Source organism: Pelecanus crispus, chromosome 13 (assembly GCF_030463565.1).
Source record: "Pelecanus crispus isolate bPelCri1 chromosome 13, bPelCri1.pri, whole genome shotgun sequence".
In the NCBI taxonomy this organism is placed as follows: domain Eukaryota; kingdom Metazoa; phylum Chordata; class Aves; order Pelecaniformes; family Pelecanidae; genus Pelecanus; species Pelecanus crispus.
Genome location: NC_134655.1, coordinates 5236862 through 5252779, shown reverse-complemented (window position 1 = coordinate 5252779; position 15918 = coordinate 5236862). Strand labels below are relative to the sequence as shown.

The 15918-nt window shown below is 38.4% G+C and overlaps 1 protein-coding gene across 2 annotated transcripts in view; it reads right to left on the bottom strand.

Moving 5' to 3' along the window:
* Window positions 1–6037: 6037 nt before the first annotated feature.
* Window positions 6038–15918, bottom strand: part of SMARCA1 (SNF2 related chromatin remodeling ATPase 1) — a 36013-nt gene continuing 26132 nt past the window's right edge. For both annotated transcript variants that reach the window (XM_075720741.1, XM_075720742.1), the window contains 2 exons: window positions 11121–11231; window positions 6038–10436 (listed from right to left, as the gene is read on the bottom strand). In XM_075720741.1, the coding sequence (XP_075576856.1) occupies window positions 10365–10436; window positions 11121–11231 (183 nt within the window). In that variant the 3' untranslated portion in view covers window positions 6038–10364. The remainder of the gene's footprint in view (window positions 10437–11120; window positions 11232–15918) is intronic.

Genomic DNA, 15918 nt, shown 5'->3' with positions numbered 1-15918 from the left:
GCTCCTGTTTACAGTGGATTATTGCCTATAATCCCTGTTTTCTGCCTCTGCACTTAAGATTAAAGTAAGCCTCGAACACTCCTTACTTTGTACACAAAGCACACAAATGCTCATGGGGCTCTGCAAATGGTAAAAATGAAACTGTGGGCAACATGCAGCAAAGCATCTGATGCAGAACTATGGGGATCAGTATGAAAATAGTCAGCAACACCCTGCTTTGGGCAATGTCTGACTAGATCTAGAGAGTCCTTAGTAGACATGTTTAGTACACGTATTATCAGAGAAGTAGAATCAACATTGTTAGTTTTAAATATAAAGCAACTGTGGCAATTGGTCAATACAGAGACACCATTAAGGTTGGAGGCAGCTCTGCAGTAGGAAAATTAAAAAATTACGAATGCATAGAATACCATAAACCACCTTACAGCAATCAAATTGATGTCTGTGTTCTACCTCCTGCCAGAGATTCAGTCTCCTCATAAAACCATTATACCTGTCTTTCCAATTCAAATCAGCTCCGTCATTTAAATGAAACACTATCAGAAGAGAACAAGCTCTGCCACAGTGTACAGGACTTGGTGCTTTTAATACCAGAAAAAATTACTATGCAACTGTGTTCTGTTTTTCAGTTGGTTTTGGCTGATTTCACACAGCCATCAAGCTGCTATTTGTAAGGATCCATGGAAAGAAATAGCCATGCTCACTTGTTGGCACATGAGGGTCACGCCCTCCACCTGGTAGAAGCCCCAGGTGATGGTACGGATACCCTTATACTTCTGATGGGCAGTTGGTTGCTCTCCAACATCATGGGCAGAAAGGTATCTGCACTTCACAGCAAGGCCAACAGCTTACCTTAAACAGTCTCCACCACTACTTGACTTTGCCAGTCTCACAGCTACTGCCCTTTAAGGGATTGTGGAAATAGTCATCTCCTTCGGCCCATATCAAGTTGAGATATCATTGTCCATAAGGCGAGAGAGAGCTTGAAATTGGCCCTGAACTACTGAATCAGCACAGCGTGGTCACAGCTCTACCAGCACCTGTAATTGAGCAAATTTACACAAAAGGCTCAAAACCACAATTAAAAAGACTGTACACAGATAACTTCCCACCTTTCAACTGGTCCCACTGAAGATCGGATGGGCATCAAGGTCTGTGATCAGACAGCAAACCCTTAGACCCCAGGTTGCTAAATAAACTTCTAAAACGGGATGCCTGTCAGTCAGCATTTTAAGAAAATTGTCTCAGCATCCAAGAAATAAATAGACCAACATTACTCTTGTGTTTCTGATTCTGCCTCAGGTTCACTACAAAGTAACTTGCAGCTCAATAAACCTTGACAAGTTTTCATGTTATAAAAACAAAGACAAAAACTTATTTATTCACTTTTTACCTCATACATCCCAAATCAATAATTGCACCTATTGATCGATGACAAATTCAAAACATTTACATTGAGTACCGTAACCTAGCAAGAAGGCAACAACTGAATTTGTTGAAATCAATTTTCCTTTTGTTTCCAACAGAAAATCTTCAGGCCTGTAGAATAATAAGATGCAGTGCACAGAGCAGTTAATTATCAATGAGTAACACAAAAAGCTAAAATTAAATTTCTTTTGAATATGGAAAGAAAATGTTGAGTGTCCAGGGCTGCTATTTAAGTAAAAGAAATTTCTTGTACCTGTTCCACATGTACACTCAAGCAATGTGAATCATGGAAAAGTGAATTTCAGCATGTACTAAAGTCACTTTATAATGTAAATAAGTAAGATTATTTCAGAGATATGTACCTACAGAAACTATAAAGTAATGCTGAAACATTTAATTTTGTAAGGGCAGTATTTATTTATTTATTTTAAATTCCAGCAACCTAATTTTAATAGTAAGTCACTGAAGCAAAATCCTGTGGCACAAAGTGATGCTGCCTTTCGTGGTGCAGAGGGGCCTGCCTTCAAGCAGCAGTTGGATGCAGGCAAATACAGAGTCAGCACAGTTCTTGCACGCTGGCTCAGAGCATTGCACTGCCACACCAGCTAACACCTTAGGTTAATCTTTGATAGAGGCCTTTTAAAGTTGAACAAAATGCAATTTTTGGACAGGAAGACCTACCCAAATCACCTCTGGTAACTATCCAGCCAGCTTTGCAGGTATGTTTGGTAAGGACTGGCGAACTCTGAGGAGACAGCTGGACTAAAGCCCCGTCGAGACAAAACCTATGCAATTGCGGAGAGCACCTCAGCATTGCCACACCACCGGCCTCACCCACGTGAAGGGAGCAGCTCCATCCTCAGATTTCCTCCTTTCACATCCAGCACCGATACCTGGGGTCTGAATGGGTTAAAAGCACGAGAGCACTGCAAACAGGGAAAGCAAGAAGAGAAAAGCCTAACGCCGTCTTCACAAGCTACGCTCCGTCCTGAGCGTACATCACACACAGCTCTGGTGCCTTCAGTGGTAACTCCACTCACTCGGCAGCAAGTTATGGTGGCTTTACTTTTATTCTGGTTTACCATCAATAAAAATAGATAGATTTAGCCATCAATCTCCAGTTAATTACACACAGAGTTTCCCAGCCCAGCTCTCACCCCAGCCTGGCATGGGCAGTTGTTTCCAAGATTCAACCTTTCCCCTCTGCGTTTCAAATGTCAGAAGAGGAGCCTGCTGCGAGAGCAGCACTTGCACAATAACTGGGAATTGCGCCAAGGCACCCAATCTGTTCATTTGGACAGGCTTCCAAGGAGCCTCCTCAGGAAAATACCCATGATGGCAACTGACCCAGCAGGATTTGAAATAAGGCCTAGAAGCAAAGGCTTCCTCTCAACCAAGAGCCACATTTTTATTAAGCACATCACACACACCTGTGCATCCTCCTGCTTCTTACAGGGACCTGACCACCCTTCTATCCAAATACCAACCAATATTTAAAACAGGTTACAGTAATAACTCACAACTTCTTGTCTCCTCTGCGTTTTCCAGCCTTGTGAGCACAGCTCAGCATGCAGCGGCACAGCTTGGTATCAGGCTCCAGGGCTGGCCCAGCTCGGTGCCCAGAGGTCGGGCTCCGCAGAGCAGAGCAACAAGTGCCTCCAGGGAGGGTCTGTAACCCATGGCGGCCTCAACCCATGGCGGCCTCAACCCATGGCGGCCTCAACCCATGGCGGCCTCAACCCATGGCGGCCTCAACCCATGGCGGCCTCAACCCATGGCGGCCTCAACCCATGGCGGCCTCAACCCATGGCGGCCTCAACCCATGGCGGCCTCAACCCATGGCGGCCTCAACCCATGGCGGCCTCAACCCATGGCGGCCTCAACCCATGGCGGCCTCAACCCATGGCGGCCTCAACCCATGGCGGCCTCAACCCATGGCGGCCTCAACCCATGGCGGCCTCAACCCATGGCGGCCTCAACCCATGGCGGCCTCAACCCATGGCGGCCTCAACCCATGGCGGCCTCAACCCATGGCGGCCTCAACCCATGGCGGCCTCAACCCATGGCGGCCTCAACCCATGGCGGCCTCGCATGGGCTGCAGGGCAGAAGGGAAGACCGGGCACGCAACAGCCTCCTTTGTGCCAGGATACAAGGTACCGAATGAAAGTACTGATCCACATATTTGAGAAACCCTATGGGGTGCTGAAGGTGTCTAAGCCCGTGAATGGCCCCGTTCAGCTCCAGGACCAGGCCCAAGTGTCACACTGACAGAGGGGGCAGCCACCAGCCCAGAGGACTTCTCCTGCCACCCAGAGCAGAAACTAGGCAGGCACAAGCCACATCAGCTTGAGTTTTTTTGAGAGGAGCTGACTGAAAGAGGGGGGAGATGGTGCAGAGCAGGCAGGGGAGCGCACGCACGCTCATACCGACAGCCAGGCTAAAAGGTCCCCGCAGCGTCGGGGCTCCTGAAGCAGACATCGTCCCGCACCTTCGCCCAGGTTACGCCACACCCAGCCGACACAGCCCTCTAAGTCACACACAAACACCCAGAAAACAAAGTTGGAAATATCTAACTCTTCGGTGGCATCACCCAAATCAGGTAATCAGTGCTCTAGTTTGATTCAGCAGTATCAAAGATGTTAATACATTTACCAATGCATTAAGTTAGGCCCCCAATTAGTTGATGCTAAAGTACTCAAAAGTGTTTGTCTACAAAAGGTGTCTCAAAATCTCTAATGAGCAGCTACTCTTTTCAGAAGAGGACAAGAGCACTTCACTCACAATATCTATTCAGATACTTTGACTAAATAAAAGCTAAGACTCAGTATCAGTGAAGAGCTGAAAATTAACTTCCTATTTTTCTACACTGTTATCATGCCCACTACCACGGAATACGAGTTCATTTAACAAAGCATTAGTCAATGAAAATGTATTTCAGGCAGAAAGAAAAGAGTAATTAGCAAAGCTGTCAACATTTTACCCACACATACATAAAGGAAACAATTACTGACACAGATAAATATGAAAAGAAAGTTTATGGTTTACCAGTATGGCTGTTTACTATATTGCTGACTATACCATAAGATGGTATTTTACAGCCAGTTCCTCAAGGTGAATGACGATTAAAAATTCGTAACAGCCAACTTCAAGAACCCTAAACTGTAATGAGTTACTACTTGAACAAAATGCTGTATAACATTTATTTAGAAGCAAGGACTGACTGCTAACAGCATGGATATATCCTTGGAATTTTGTAAAAGTTCCATGAAATTCATAAACCACCAGTATGCAACAGTTTGCACTATCTTCACAAAATCTCAACTACAATTTTATGAATCTAAGGACTTAGGATTATTTTAATAATTTGAAGTACTCAGTAGTCAATACACTTTTTTTTTTCCTTTTCCTAAGCAGAAATGACAAAAGGCAAAACCAAACAAAAAACCCAACCAAAAACCATAAAAAAAATCCTGAAGGAATAAAGACATGAGAATCAAGGTATCTAGAAATTCAGGCGGCCATCTTAAGAAAATGTGAAAGCAACAGTTCTAAGGAAAGGGAAATAACAGAAGCCTTACTGGACTCCAAACCCTCACTGTGAAGTGGTCTCCTGAGGAATATCCACCTGTTAAGCTAGAGAAAGAAGACACATAATGCCATTTACCAAACTGCTGAGTGGAATTTAAGATTTTGTGGTCTTCAGCAGTGTCCACCTAATTAACAAATGAGAAGATAAATGAAGATGACTTTTCAGCCTGGTTTCTTATGGCAAGAAACTGCCATGTAGAAATAAAAAGGTCTGTTCCCTGAAAAAGGTGTCTGTAGCCTGACCTTCCCAAAACCACTGAATGCATACAGTGAGAATGATCATCACATGACAATACCAAACCCCACTGCAAACTCCACAGCCACTGAGTAGCTCTGCAGACAGGATCACTGTTCCCATTAGAAGTTCTCATGTTTGAACAGAGAATCTTCTCCAGAGGAGTTGGCAGGTACTGCTTCCAAGAAAATCTTGAAAACAGTAGACTTTAGCATTGGTAGATCGCCACAGAGAATATGTAAGAAGCAGAAACTAGCTATGGGATCATGCTCAGCTTGGCACTAAGCAAAGCTATCTGGAAGAACGGTAGTTCTTGTAGTGAATCCAACAATCATTTAGCCTGCTACTGAGGACAAGGTAAGGACATTCACATCTCTATTCCCAGCTCCTTCTTCCTGGTCTAGGTGCCTCAGCTGAAAAAGAAGGAGGTCTATTTAAAAAAACAAAGAAAAATCACTGTGAAGCTGACAAGAATTGCTACCAGCCAATGCCAGGATAAACTGGTCTTCCAGAGCTCCTTACTGTCTCTCTTTTTTTTAGGGGGTCATCCTGAGAAAAAAGTGTAAAACTGCACATTCCTTTAGGGCATACACTGCTCCAAGCAGAGTATCTACCATGTCTACTAGTGATCAACAGCTGCAATGACAAAATTCCTGGTCCCTACCACTCTGTGTCTCCTAGACTTAAGCTCCAAAGTATTTTATTTTAGTAACACACCAGAGGTATGAAATAACAGAAAAACAGTAATATACTTTAATACAGGATAAACATACATTGCATCATACCGTATTAAGAGACAACACAGGCAAGGCTGTCACAAAAATACAGGCACTACTAGTATTTTATTTTAGATTACAGGAAATTAGAAAGACTGAAAGCAGATGCAGAACAGCCACCGCCCCCCCCTTTACATTCAGCTACCATAGCCTGAAGGTTATGAGAGGTACAAGAGCAACAAAACTAAATCAAACTATTTTGAACAGTATCCAAGTGCATGGGCTCATCTGTACCATAAGTATAATTACCAGAAGACACCCGGTTCGTAGTAATTTTTATTTTCATATATGTACAACTTAAGAAACAAATCTCCATTTGAAAAAGTTCAGAAGTTATCTTTCAACAACACAATGTAGACATACCTTTGAGGCAGCAAATATTACTCCTATTAAGGCTCTTACGAAAGGATGGATATCATGCAAATGCAATTAAAGAGTACATTACATTTCAAAATATGCAAACCAAGTTCAACTTTAACTCTTTCCGAAAAAGAACGTATCAAACATTATAACTGTGACCCACCAAAGCATTTACATACATGCTTGAAGCTAAGTACACGGACTAGATAAACTTCAGTAAAATGTAACAACTGTCAAGTTACCTTAACCAGATCAGAACTACAGTCAGTGATCAATCCTTTCCAACGTCACAAGTGCCAATGCCTGCACCAATCATGTCATTTTACATTCACACAAACCATTGCCACCTGCAAAATTCTGGATGCTTTTTCAACCTGTAAGGCCCACGTTTAACTTTGGCATTAATTTGTGATCACTGGAAGTACTTAATCCCTCCACTGAACTTGGGGAAGAGGCATGCACAGAGAGCGCCTGTATCATAGCAGTGCACAGCAGGAACTGCGTAACGGAATTTACTTCTATCAGCCATTTAGAAAGATTCTGATTAATTTCCATATACTATACCCCTTGCTTATGATCTCAAAGAGTGAAAGCTCTATTTTTTTTAAACTATAACCAGCATTAGCACTAAATCAAACAAGCATTGCTAACCTACAAGAAAAAATTCTTACTTAATATTTTAGTATAGTAATGCTACTTGCACAAACAGTATCTAAAGATGGTCTAGTATTACCAGCAGGGAGAATGCTTCATTCCTTCTCTATTTCATTATAATAAATTGAAATTAAATATGATGAAGATGGTCAGCTGTGTGACTTTTTAATTGTCATCACTAACATAATTCAAAAATAAAAGGACTGATAATTTGAATGCAATGAATATGTGAAAAGAAAAAGAACACAACAACCGTTGTGACCTCTCCCAGGATGTTACATGCACTGCCTGATGTGTGAAAGGTTCTAGATGACTACTTTTTCTTTCTTCAAGCCTAATGCTAACACAATCAAATTTTAGTTGTCTAGTCAAAAGGAAACAACAAATTATTTTCAAAATTGTATATCATGTAATTCTTTTGGCAACTATCAAATTGCCTAAAGGCCCAGACTTTTCAGAAGTTCTGTATCACATTACATTCAGTGCTTACAAATTTCTTACAAACAGTATTTCTCACCTAAGAAAATAGTAGTTAAAAGTAGGAAGATTCCCTTATTTCAGTCCATCTAATTTTGAGTCACAGCAGCATATCATTTAGATACTGCTAGGCACATACTGTGTGTCTATCTGCAACTAGAAGAACGAAAAAGGAAAAGAAAGATCCATTTTACTTTAATCCTGACCAGCAGCTGTTAGCAATTTTCTTTAGTTATCACTGTGGGACATGATGGATGGGAAGACTCAATACGCTGAGGAACTAGTATATAGTGTACAAGTGCTCTCAAGGACTGTTGTTCAACAGCACTTTCAGTTTAACTAGGAACTACAGACTGTAAGAGATAACAGATAGTTCCTGGGAGCATCTATCATTCTTCAGAGAAGCTGTCTGATGAAGAGGATAGTATCTGGAAGAACAACTGCATGATCTTTTGCTATATAACTAGTATATCACGTCACTGAAGGAAAAGTGAACATTAACTCAAGTGGTAACTCAAACCAAGAAATCTGCATAAAAGAACAAGTTGAGATATTACCATTTTAAGACTTTCCATACACTTTGCAACACAGAGAAACTGGATATACAAAAACATACAAGTCAAACAAAGCTAATCTACAATACAGAAAGCCAGAATACACTTATTTCAAAACATGAAAATATTCACCCAGTGCTAAATAGGAGCAATGGAATAAGGTCTAGACCTAGTCATGTAATTCAATAAAAATTCAGTTGGCTCTTCCAGCCTTTATTTCCTTCCTCTTTTTACTTGTTTTCATAATTTCAGGCCATAAACTTACTGAGTGACACAGGAACCGAAAAGCAAATGTAAATAAGGCATCTTTCTCTCTCTATTAATAGCAATGCTCCAGGGATTTCTGATTATATATGTATATAGCTGCACAGCCTTTTTCCAGCCCACAATTACATGGGATGTCCTCCTCCCAAGGACAAAGCAGGATGTCAACTACTCCAATACCAAAAATATTATTTGAAAAGACATCCCTGCTTTCTGAGCAGACCTATCCCATCCAGGCTGCATACTCATTTAAAAGCATGCATTGACACCCATCACTAACATTCTGTCTGAAAGTTGTGCCCCATCATTACTAGATGGAGCTCTCAACTCATCAGATTAATCTTAACAGATTAATACCCTTTTTCACACTACAAATTTTACAAATAAAAGCCCAGTGAAATAATTAATAACATGGTCCCCAAACAAAAGCTCCATTCCAAAAATCAAATTATTAATCTTTTGAAATGCTCAACCAAGTCATCACACCCATTTTGCCCCAAACCTTAAAACACAGACTGTCAAGAAAGGCTGGAAATTACTCATAAGCTTACAGAGATTAATCCCAGAAAACTTCAAAGACACTCCAATATATTTTAAATTACATAAAAGAATATGGGCAGAATTCTGACCTAAGACTCAAGAACTTTTTATGAAGTCCTGAATTTTACAAATACAGAAGAAGGTAGCCAATGCAAAGAAAGCATGAAATACAAAGAGTTTAAAGAGTTGTTTTCATCTCAAGACACCTCAAACCACAGAAGGAAGGAAACTACACTAGAAGAAATTTACAAGTAGTCTTCAAGGGAAGTACCATGTAAAGCACACTGCATTAATCTAGACTTGACATTATGAGGGCATGTCTCACTGTAGCAAGGTCCATACTAAACACTAGATCAGAGACAGAAGATTAAAGTAGAACATTAGATGTCACAGTCACTGTTCTACTGATCCGGGAAAGGCAGAGACTCCAATGTGAGCAGAAACTACGAACCTGCTTAATAAAGGCCATTCTCACAAAGTCAAAAAATCATACATCCAACACTTTCATCCCTTCATTAAAATAGAAATACTAAAAAGGAGCACTCCATAACATATCCCCATTGCTTCTGACTGACATGTTGAATCAAAGGTAAAAGCAGGAAGTTAGCAGAGATAATTAGAGCAACAAAGATCTTTTAGCACAAGGCAGCATAGCTGAGCAGCCTACCAACCAGAAGATGAATTATTTTGTTTGTTACTTAAAGCAGCTGTTAGTTAACTACTTCAGTTTATTAGACATAGAAAAGTTTTCATCTAGAGGTCATTCTGAACAACACCTCACCCTGTGTTTAAGCACATATGAAGCCCAGCAGAAACCAGTGATAAGAAAAAAAAAAAAGTATAAGTATTTGCTGGCTTTCCTTCCAAACATTTCAAGAAAAATGTCAATTTAATGCTGACAGCAAACAAGGATGTCAGTCTAATTAGATTTTTTTGTTCTGTCATGCTCCTGATCCTATCTAAGTACTCCTCTGAAAAAAAATCTGATCGATGAAGGCACAATTATACAAACCTTAACATTCACTCTAAATGTAGCTATGCAAAAAAAGGGAGAGAGGGCAGGGAAAACAAAGGTGAAGTATATTTCTCTTCAAATAATTAAGTCAGTTTATTTTCCAACAGCCATATAAATTTAAAATATGAAACAACAATAATACAGCTATAGAATCTAGGTTTTCTTTCAAAGCAGCAGCATATAAAACATATAAAAGCTAAAACCTCAGCACAAGCTCCAAAAAAACAAGGACTGAGTGAATTTTGCCAAAGACATGAAACTCACAAAATACAGTACACAAAAATACTGGAATGCATAAGATATAAAGCTACACATTTTAGGTAGAGAAGGACATTGTGAAGTATACAAAATCTGCAAAATTAAACCATGAGATTTGGGGGAGAGTACCATGAATACAAAGAAGTTGGCAATTAATACTTGTAGATGGAGAGAAGAAAGTGGAAGTTTTACATTTAGCATTCAGTTTTCAGGTTCATGACTTCACTTTCTTAGCATCTTTTTTTCCAGAGTTCTCAGCAGCCAAATCTGCTTTTCTCTTCTGTGACTAAAAAGGGAAAAAAAATTTTTATAAATTCGAAGAAATGGTGGCATTATATAAAAAAATTAAGTACATGACAGACTATTCAAAAAGAAGATAAGTGACCCTAATGTATTATATATTTCAATTTGGCTTTGTGGGATATAATGGAAGGGCAAACAAAAATCCCAGATTTAGACACTTAATTCTGCTACCCTTTCTATCTTCTTGAAATCATTACTTGGTCTCAATGGTACAGGTACCACACATACCATGAACGGGATTAAAAGATCAGGACCTTGATTTATACACAATTCTTCGCTAAAGATGGCAACTCCTCAAAATAAAAGAAGCACTTCTTATCCTTTATTCTTCCAGGAACTACTATGTAGGGGAGGAATAACAATCTGAGATTAAAGCAAACATATGATGTAAATATGTAGGTAGAAAGAGGGCAGCGCTACATTTTCTTTGAGAGGAGTCTTCCTGAGCTACTTAAAAGACTCTTAAAAAAAAAAAAGCCCCAAAATACTATGAGTTGGGAATACCTACATAAAAGCTAGGAGAGCTGTAAATAGACAAATATGTCAGTTTAATCTCTCAACTAATGATTTATACTAAACCAATCGGTGACTACAATTATCTTTTTCATTTTCTAACAAAATATAATGGAATTCTGCCCCACTAGAAGTAAAGTGCTGCTAAACATACTGCTGTAACTTTTGCTCCTCTTTTCTTCTTTTCAGCTCGCTCTTTTTCCTCAATTTCCATATTTTCTTTTTCTATTAATGATATGAGAGTATTGCAGCGTCTCTGAAACTCCTAAGGAAACAGAAAACAACAAATTCTCTAAATAAATTATACAAATTCTCTCATTTACATAAATATGTTCAAAATTCTTGAATTCCCAAATACTTCAGTTTTCCAAAAACTTTCAATATTCAGGTACTACTAAGATCAGCTTAGTTATTGTTCATCGGTCTTTACCTTAGTGTAACCTTCTTTATAAACAGAGAGATTTACTGAAACACTCAACTTCCTGACAAGGAGTTTTCAGGATTGTCTGTATCTTCCAAACTGACACCCCAAAAGACTGATCTGACCTTGTCTTGTTTAGATGAAGCAAATTATAGACTGCCAGCATACTATGCCAGATTTTAAGAAAAGAGGTCTTCAAGTGTATCTTTAAAGCAAAGAGAAAAGGAATCAAAGCTATCTTAAGCAGTACTTTTCTGTGGCACACAGACTAGTTTTTTGTGGTAAGACACTGTGGAGCTCCAAACTGGCAAAAATCTATCCAGTCTTAAATCGTGAACCCGCTGCTGTATTTTTAGTCAAACTGCACCCAAAAGGCAGCAGGCCCTAAATACTTTAGCATCAAGACTTCCACACCATCTGAAAGTGATCAAGATTAAATGCCACAAGGTCATTTATACATTAAAAAAAATATTTCCAATACAACTCTCAAAGAATCTGCATTGCAGTTAGTAACAGGTGACTTGGTTAACAGAACTCATTTGACTTGGACAGTTTCTTGTATCCCATCTCAAAAAAGAATACCTCTTACCAAATACATAACAGCACTTGTTTTTATTATAATTATTCAGTACATTCTATGTACATTGAGAACAGTGATTCCATGGGCTTTTCTTTCCAACTCAAAGCAGGAAGCTTTCTTATGAGGAAAAAAAGCCGGAAAAATATGCCTTATCTCTATTAAATTCAATGAATTTTTGAACCACAAGCTATCCTAGAATTACCTAGTAGCATAAATCTTAACCTACAACTGGTCTATTTGCAATTAAGTGAACAGGTGACCTTTTTGCCCAGGAATTAGTCTCTATTTTCTCAGCATCTGTAACCTGTATATTGCCTCAGCCATCATGTTACATGATGGAAAACGATGCAGCCTGCACGCTTTCTTGATCCTGAACATTCTGAAACAGTCAAGTGTATGGCTCATCTTGGAGACATTAACACCCTCAAGCTTAACCACATTTCTTAAGTTCCAGAGTTACCACAGATTCCTCTACACAGGGTGCTCCATGGCCTTGGGTGAAAGCTGTGTAATTCAGAATGGATACACAGAGAATCCTGCCACCACATGCATTTTTTTTACCATGAAAAAAATTCTTCAGGACATTTTTCTTTACAACTCCCTACTGGAAATGTTCTAGTCTCATGCACAGAGTTTTGCAAACAGAGTATTATAATAGAGTCATTTCTACCACATCCATGTAAAAGTAGCCCCACATGCCCAAGTACAGGTTCAACCATAAATTAGGGTACCATGTTTGTGCCCTGGAATGTGACAGTCCTGCTGGAGCTAAAATATTCTCACTTCAATCAATAAAAAACCCAAATTCCACCCACACAACAGTTTTTAGATAAAAAGGCAACAAGGCTGAGAAAACTTGACTGCAAGCCAACATACATTGCATCCCCAAACACAGAACAAAAGAGAGCCTCTGTCCCAAAAACCTACACTCTACAGATGAACAGAGATGATAAAAAGTAAAAGACAGAAGTAGAAAGACGATTATCAGTACATCAGAAGCATTTTACATCATTTGAATTTGTGTACATTGCACTCAAAGCTTAGGAGCTGTAGGTAAAGACCAGTGACAAGCTGCTCCATAATAACAATCAGCTAGATCTTTTCTAGTATATATGAGAAACCGGTTTGTGTTAAATTCAAGGCAAGCAATTAATCAGAAAGGACCAAGAAATAACCTTGATACATTTGCCTAAAGCACTAAGAAAAATCCTCCTCTTTCCTGGGGAAAAAATGCTTGCATAAATACATACATTTATTAAACTGTACACGTTCATGGTTAGACTTTCCAAATGGACTACTACTCCAAAACAACATGCTGTGGACAGAGGATGGACTCAAAACCTGTTTTCTCTGGAAAATCACAGAAGCAGTTGACAGTAAGATGTCACATACACAACGGTTTCTTCTACACCTACCATCAGAAAGAATCTGCATGACAAATCCTGCATTGAGCTACTGAAATTTCAATATGGACTGATCCATTCTGTTTTATTACTATGAAAATACACTTAAGAGTTTAAAATGCCTTGCACCTTTAGAGATGAGATTTTATTCAGTGTGCCCTGATACTTTTCTCTTTAGGATGGAAAGACATAAGATGCACTTTCCTCACCCCTTCATAGCTATAAAGACTAGTATTGCAATAAATAAGACGGGAGCACTGAACCGTCACCTTCTGCATGACTGAAGGCAGAGATGCTGACTTGGGAGTGAAAGCAGTCCTAAGCTCTGTCAACAGGCCCGTATATTCCTGTATTTACAAAGGAGTCATTTGTCTTATACTGGATAGGGTTTGCAGAAAGGTAAAAGAGAACATGCATAATTTATGACTTCAGAAAACAGATACATGATTCACTACTGCCGTGACATTTTGCATTCTTCCTGTATGGACAGAAATAAAACAATAACACTAAATGTAAAAATTTAAACCTCTGTGCCCAGTTAAAAAAAATATTACAATTTTAGGCACGCTCAGTCTCTTTGAAAACTTACATTTTGGGTAAACCATCTGGTTTTGGGATAAATAAATGAAGCAGAATTTTTGTTTTCCAAAGAGAAATCTTCAGAAGGAGAAGAAACAGAAATAAGAAGATGGAAGATAAATTAGCTATTTATATGGAATTCAAGAGACATCTAGTGGTTAGTAGAACACAAAGTTTTCTCAAAAGAGCCTGGTAAAAGTCCTTTTCGGAATGATGCTGTCCTTTCTATCTTGTTTCATAGCAGTTTGAATGTAATAAAGGGTAATTTTGAGATCACCTGTGAATTTCAGTATTCTAAGAAGTTTTATCCACTTTCACTGAACTTACTATTTACCCCTTTATAAAGATTTGTATTTATACTTGGTTCATTATTAGTAGTATCAAGTGACTTCCCAGCACATTTCTTCATAAAAATTACCGAGCTAGTGCAAAATGGACCCATAGAAATTAATACTTCCACAAATGTCAGGATATTTGAATACATAAAATATATCAGCAATTGACAGTTATAAACTACTAAATCATACATATCATGACAATTTAAAACATTTAAGAAAATTAAATGCACATAAAGTGAAAGATCACTTCAGCTTTGTATATGCATACTATTCTTTTTCAACTGTGTAACAGCAGAAAAACTAAAAATGTTAACATTAATGGATAAAATTTTAAGAGAAAACATACGCCAAAAGATTCACTATATTCTCAGTGTCTCAATTTCAGCACTAGATACCACAGAACACATTTCTACACTTTAGCCAATGATTCCTATCCCCTTTAAAAAGAAAACTATACTGAACGTAAGAATCTGCAAGAAGATTTAAATAACTCTACCCCTGACTTAACTATATGTCAAGTAATATTATATGTTGAGCTACATTTTTAATTTCTGCTACCCCTTTCTATGATTTACTTAAATGGATTCCTCCATAGACAACTTAAAAGAAACTTCGTAATAGACTAAATATTGGAGGATTCTCTCTTTATGGACATAGTTTTAAAATCCAGTATTTCTTCAAACAGACATTTTAGCAAGTAAAGGTTATAATTCTTTTTAATTAAGGGCTAAGTGCTGCACCATCCAGAAACACTTTAACTGCTGAAATATCAAGTAGAAATTGTATTGCATAATTATAAGTAGCACTGGGAAAAGCAAATATTCCCACCTGTTCAAATACACATTTTAAATATTATCTTACATTTTATTTATTCTTAGTATAGTACCCAGAACTCTGAAAAAACATTTTATAAACAAATCCCAAGGCCAGGAAATGAAGACAGTAAACAATAATGCACAGTGGTTCTGCAACTGCTAGACTAAACTACTAAAAAAAAAGCCAGATTTATATACAAAATGACATTTCAGTTACATGACTGCAGCACAGCATTTAATTAGAAATTTGCTTACAAGACAATGGGGAGAATCTATGACAGCTGTATAAGGGACAGTGTGCTCCCCTCTTTTCTATCAGCCATGACCAATATGGTTTTGTATTCAAGCAGACAAAAAAATGTTCCAGGTCTCTCTTATTACAAGATGAAGTTATTTCCAGTATTATAAACAAAATTTGGAAGTACATTCTTCCCATACAAATATTTTCACATGAAAATACACGTGTGTTTCTTATGTAAGGTGAACAGACTTACAAATTTTACTCGTAAGAAAAAGGAACTGATCTGCGCAAAAATTCCAGGGCAGAGCTAACAGTTTTTTATCATTAGAAGAGTCCCATATTCTGAGGTTGGTACCTACACACCTTATTATTTGAAACCACCAAAGCTTCTGTTAGTGTTATCACTTCCCACTTAATGACTACATTAAAAAAGAATGGCTCTGCTCTTCAGACAAAGGAAAAAAATACAGCTAAAATTCAGAGTACTAGTCTACTTGCTATCAGACTTGTATTATATTCTCCAAGTATGAACACAATCTTCAGAAAAATATAACTAAAAAAATTTAAGCACTTGC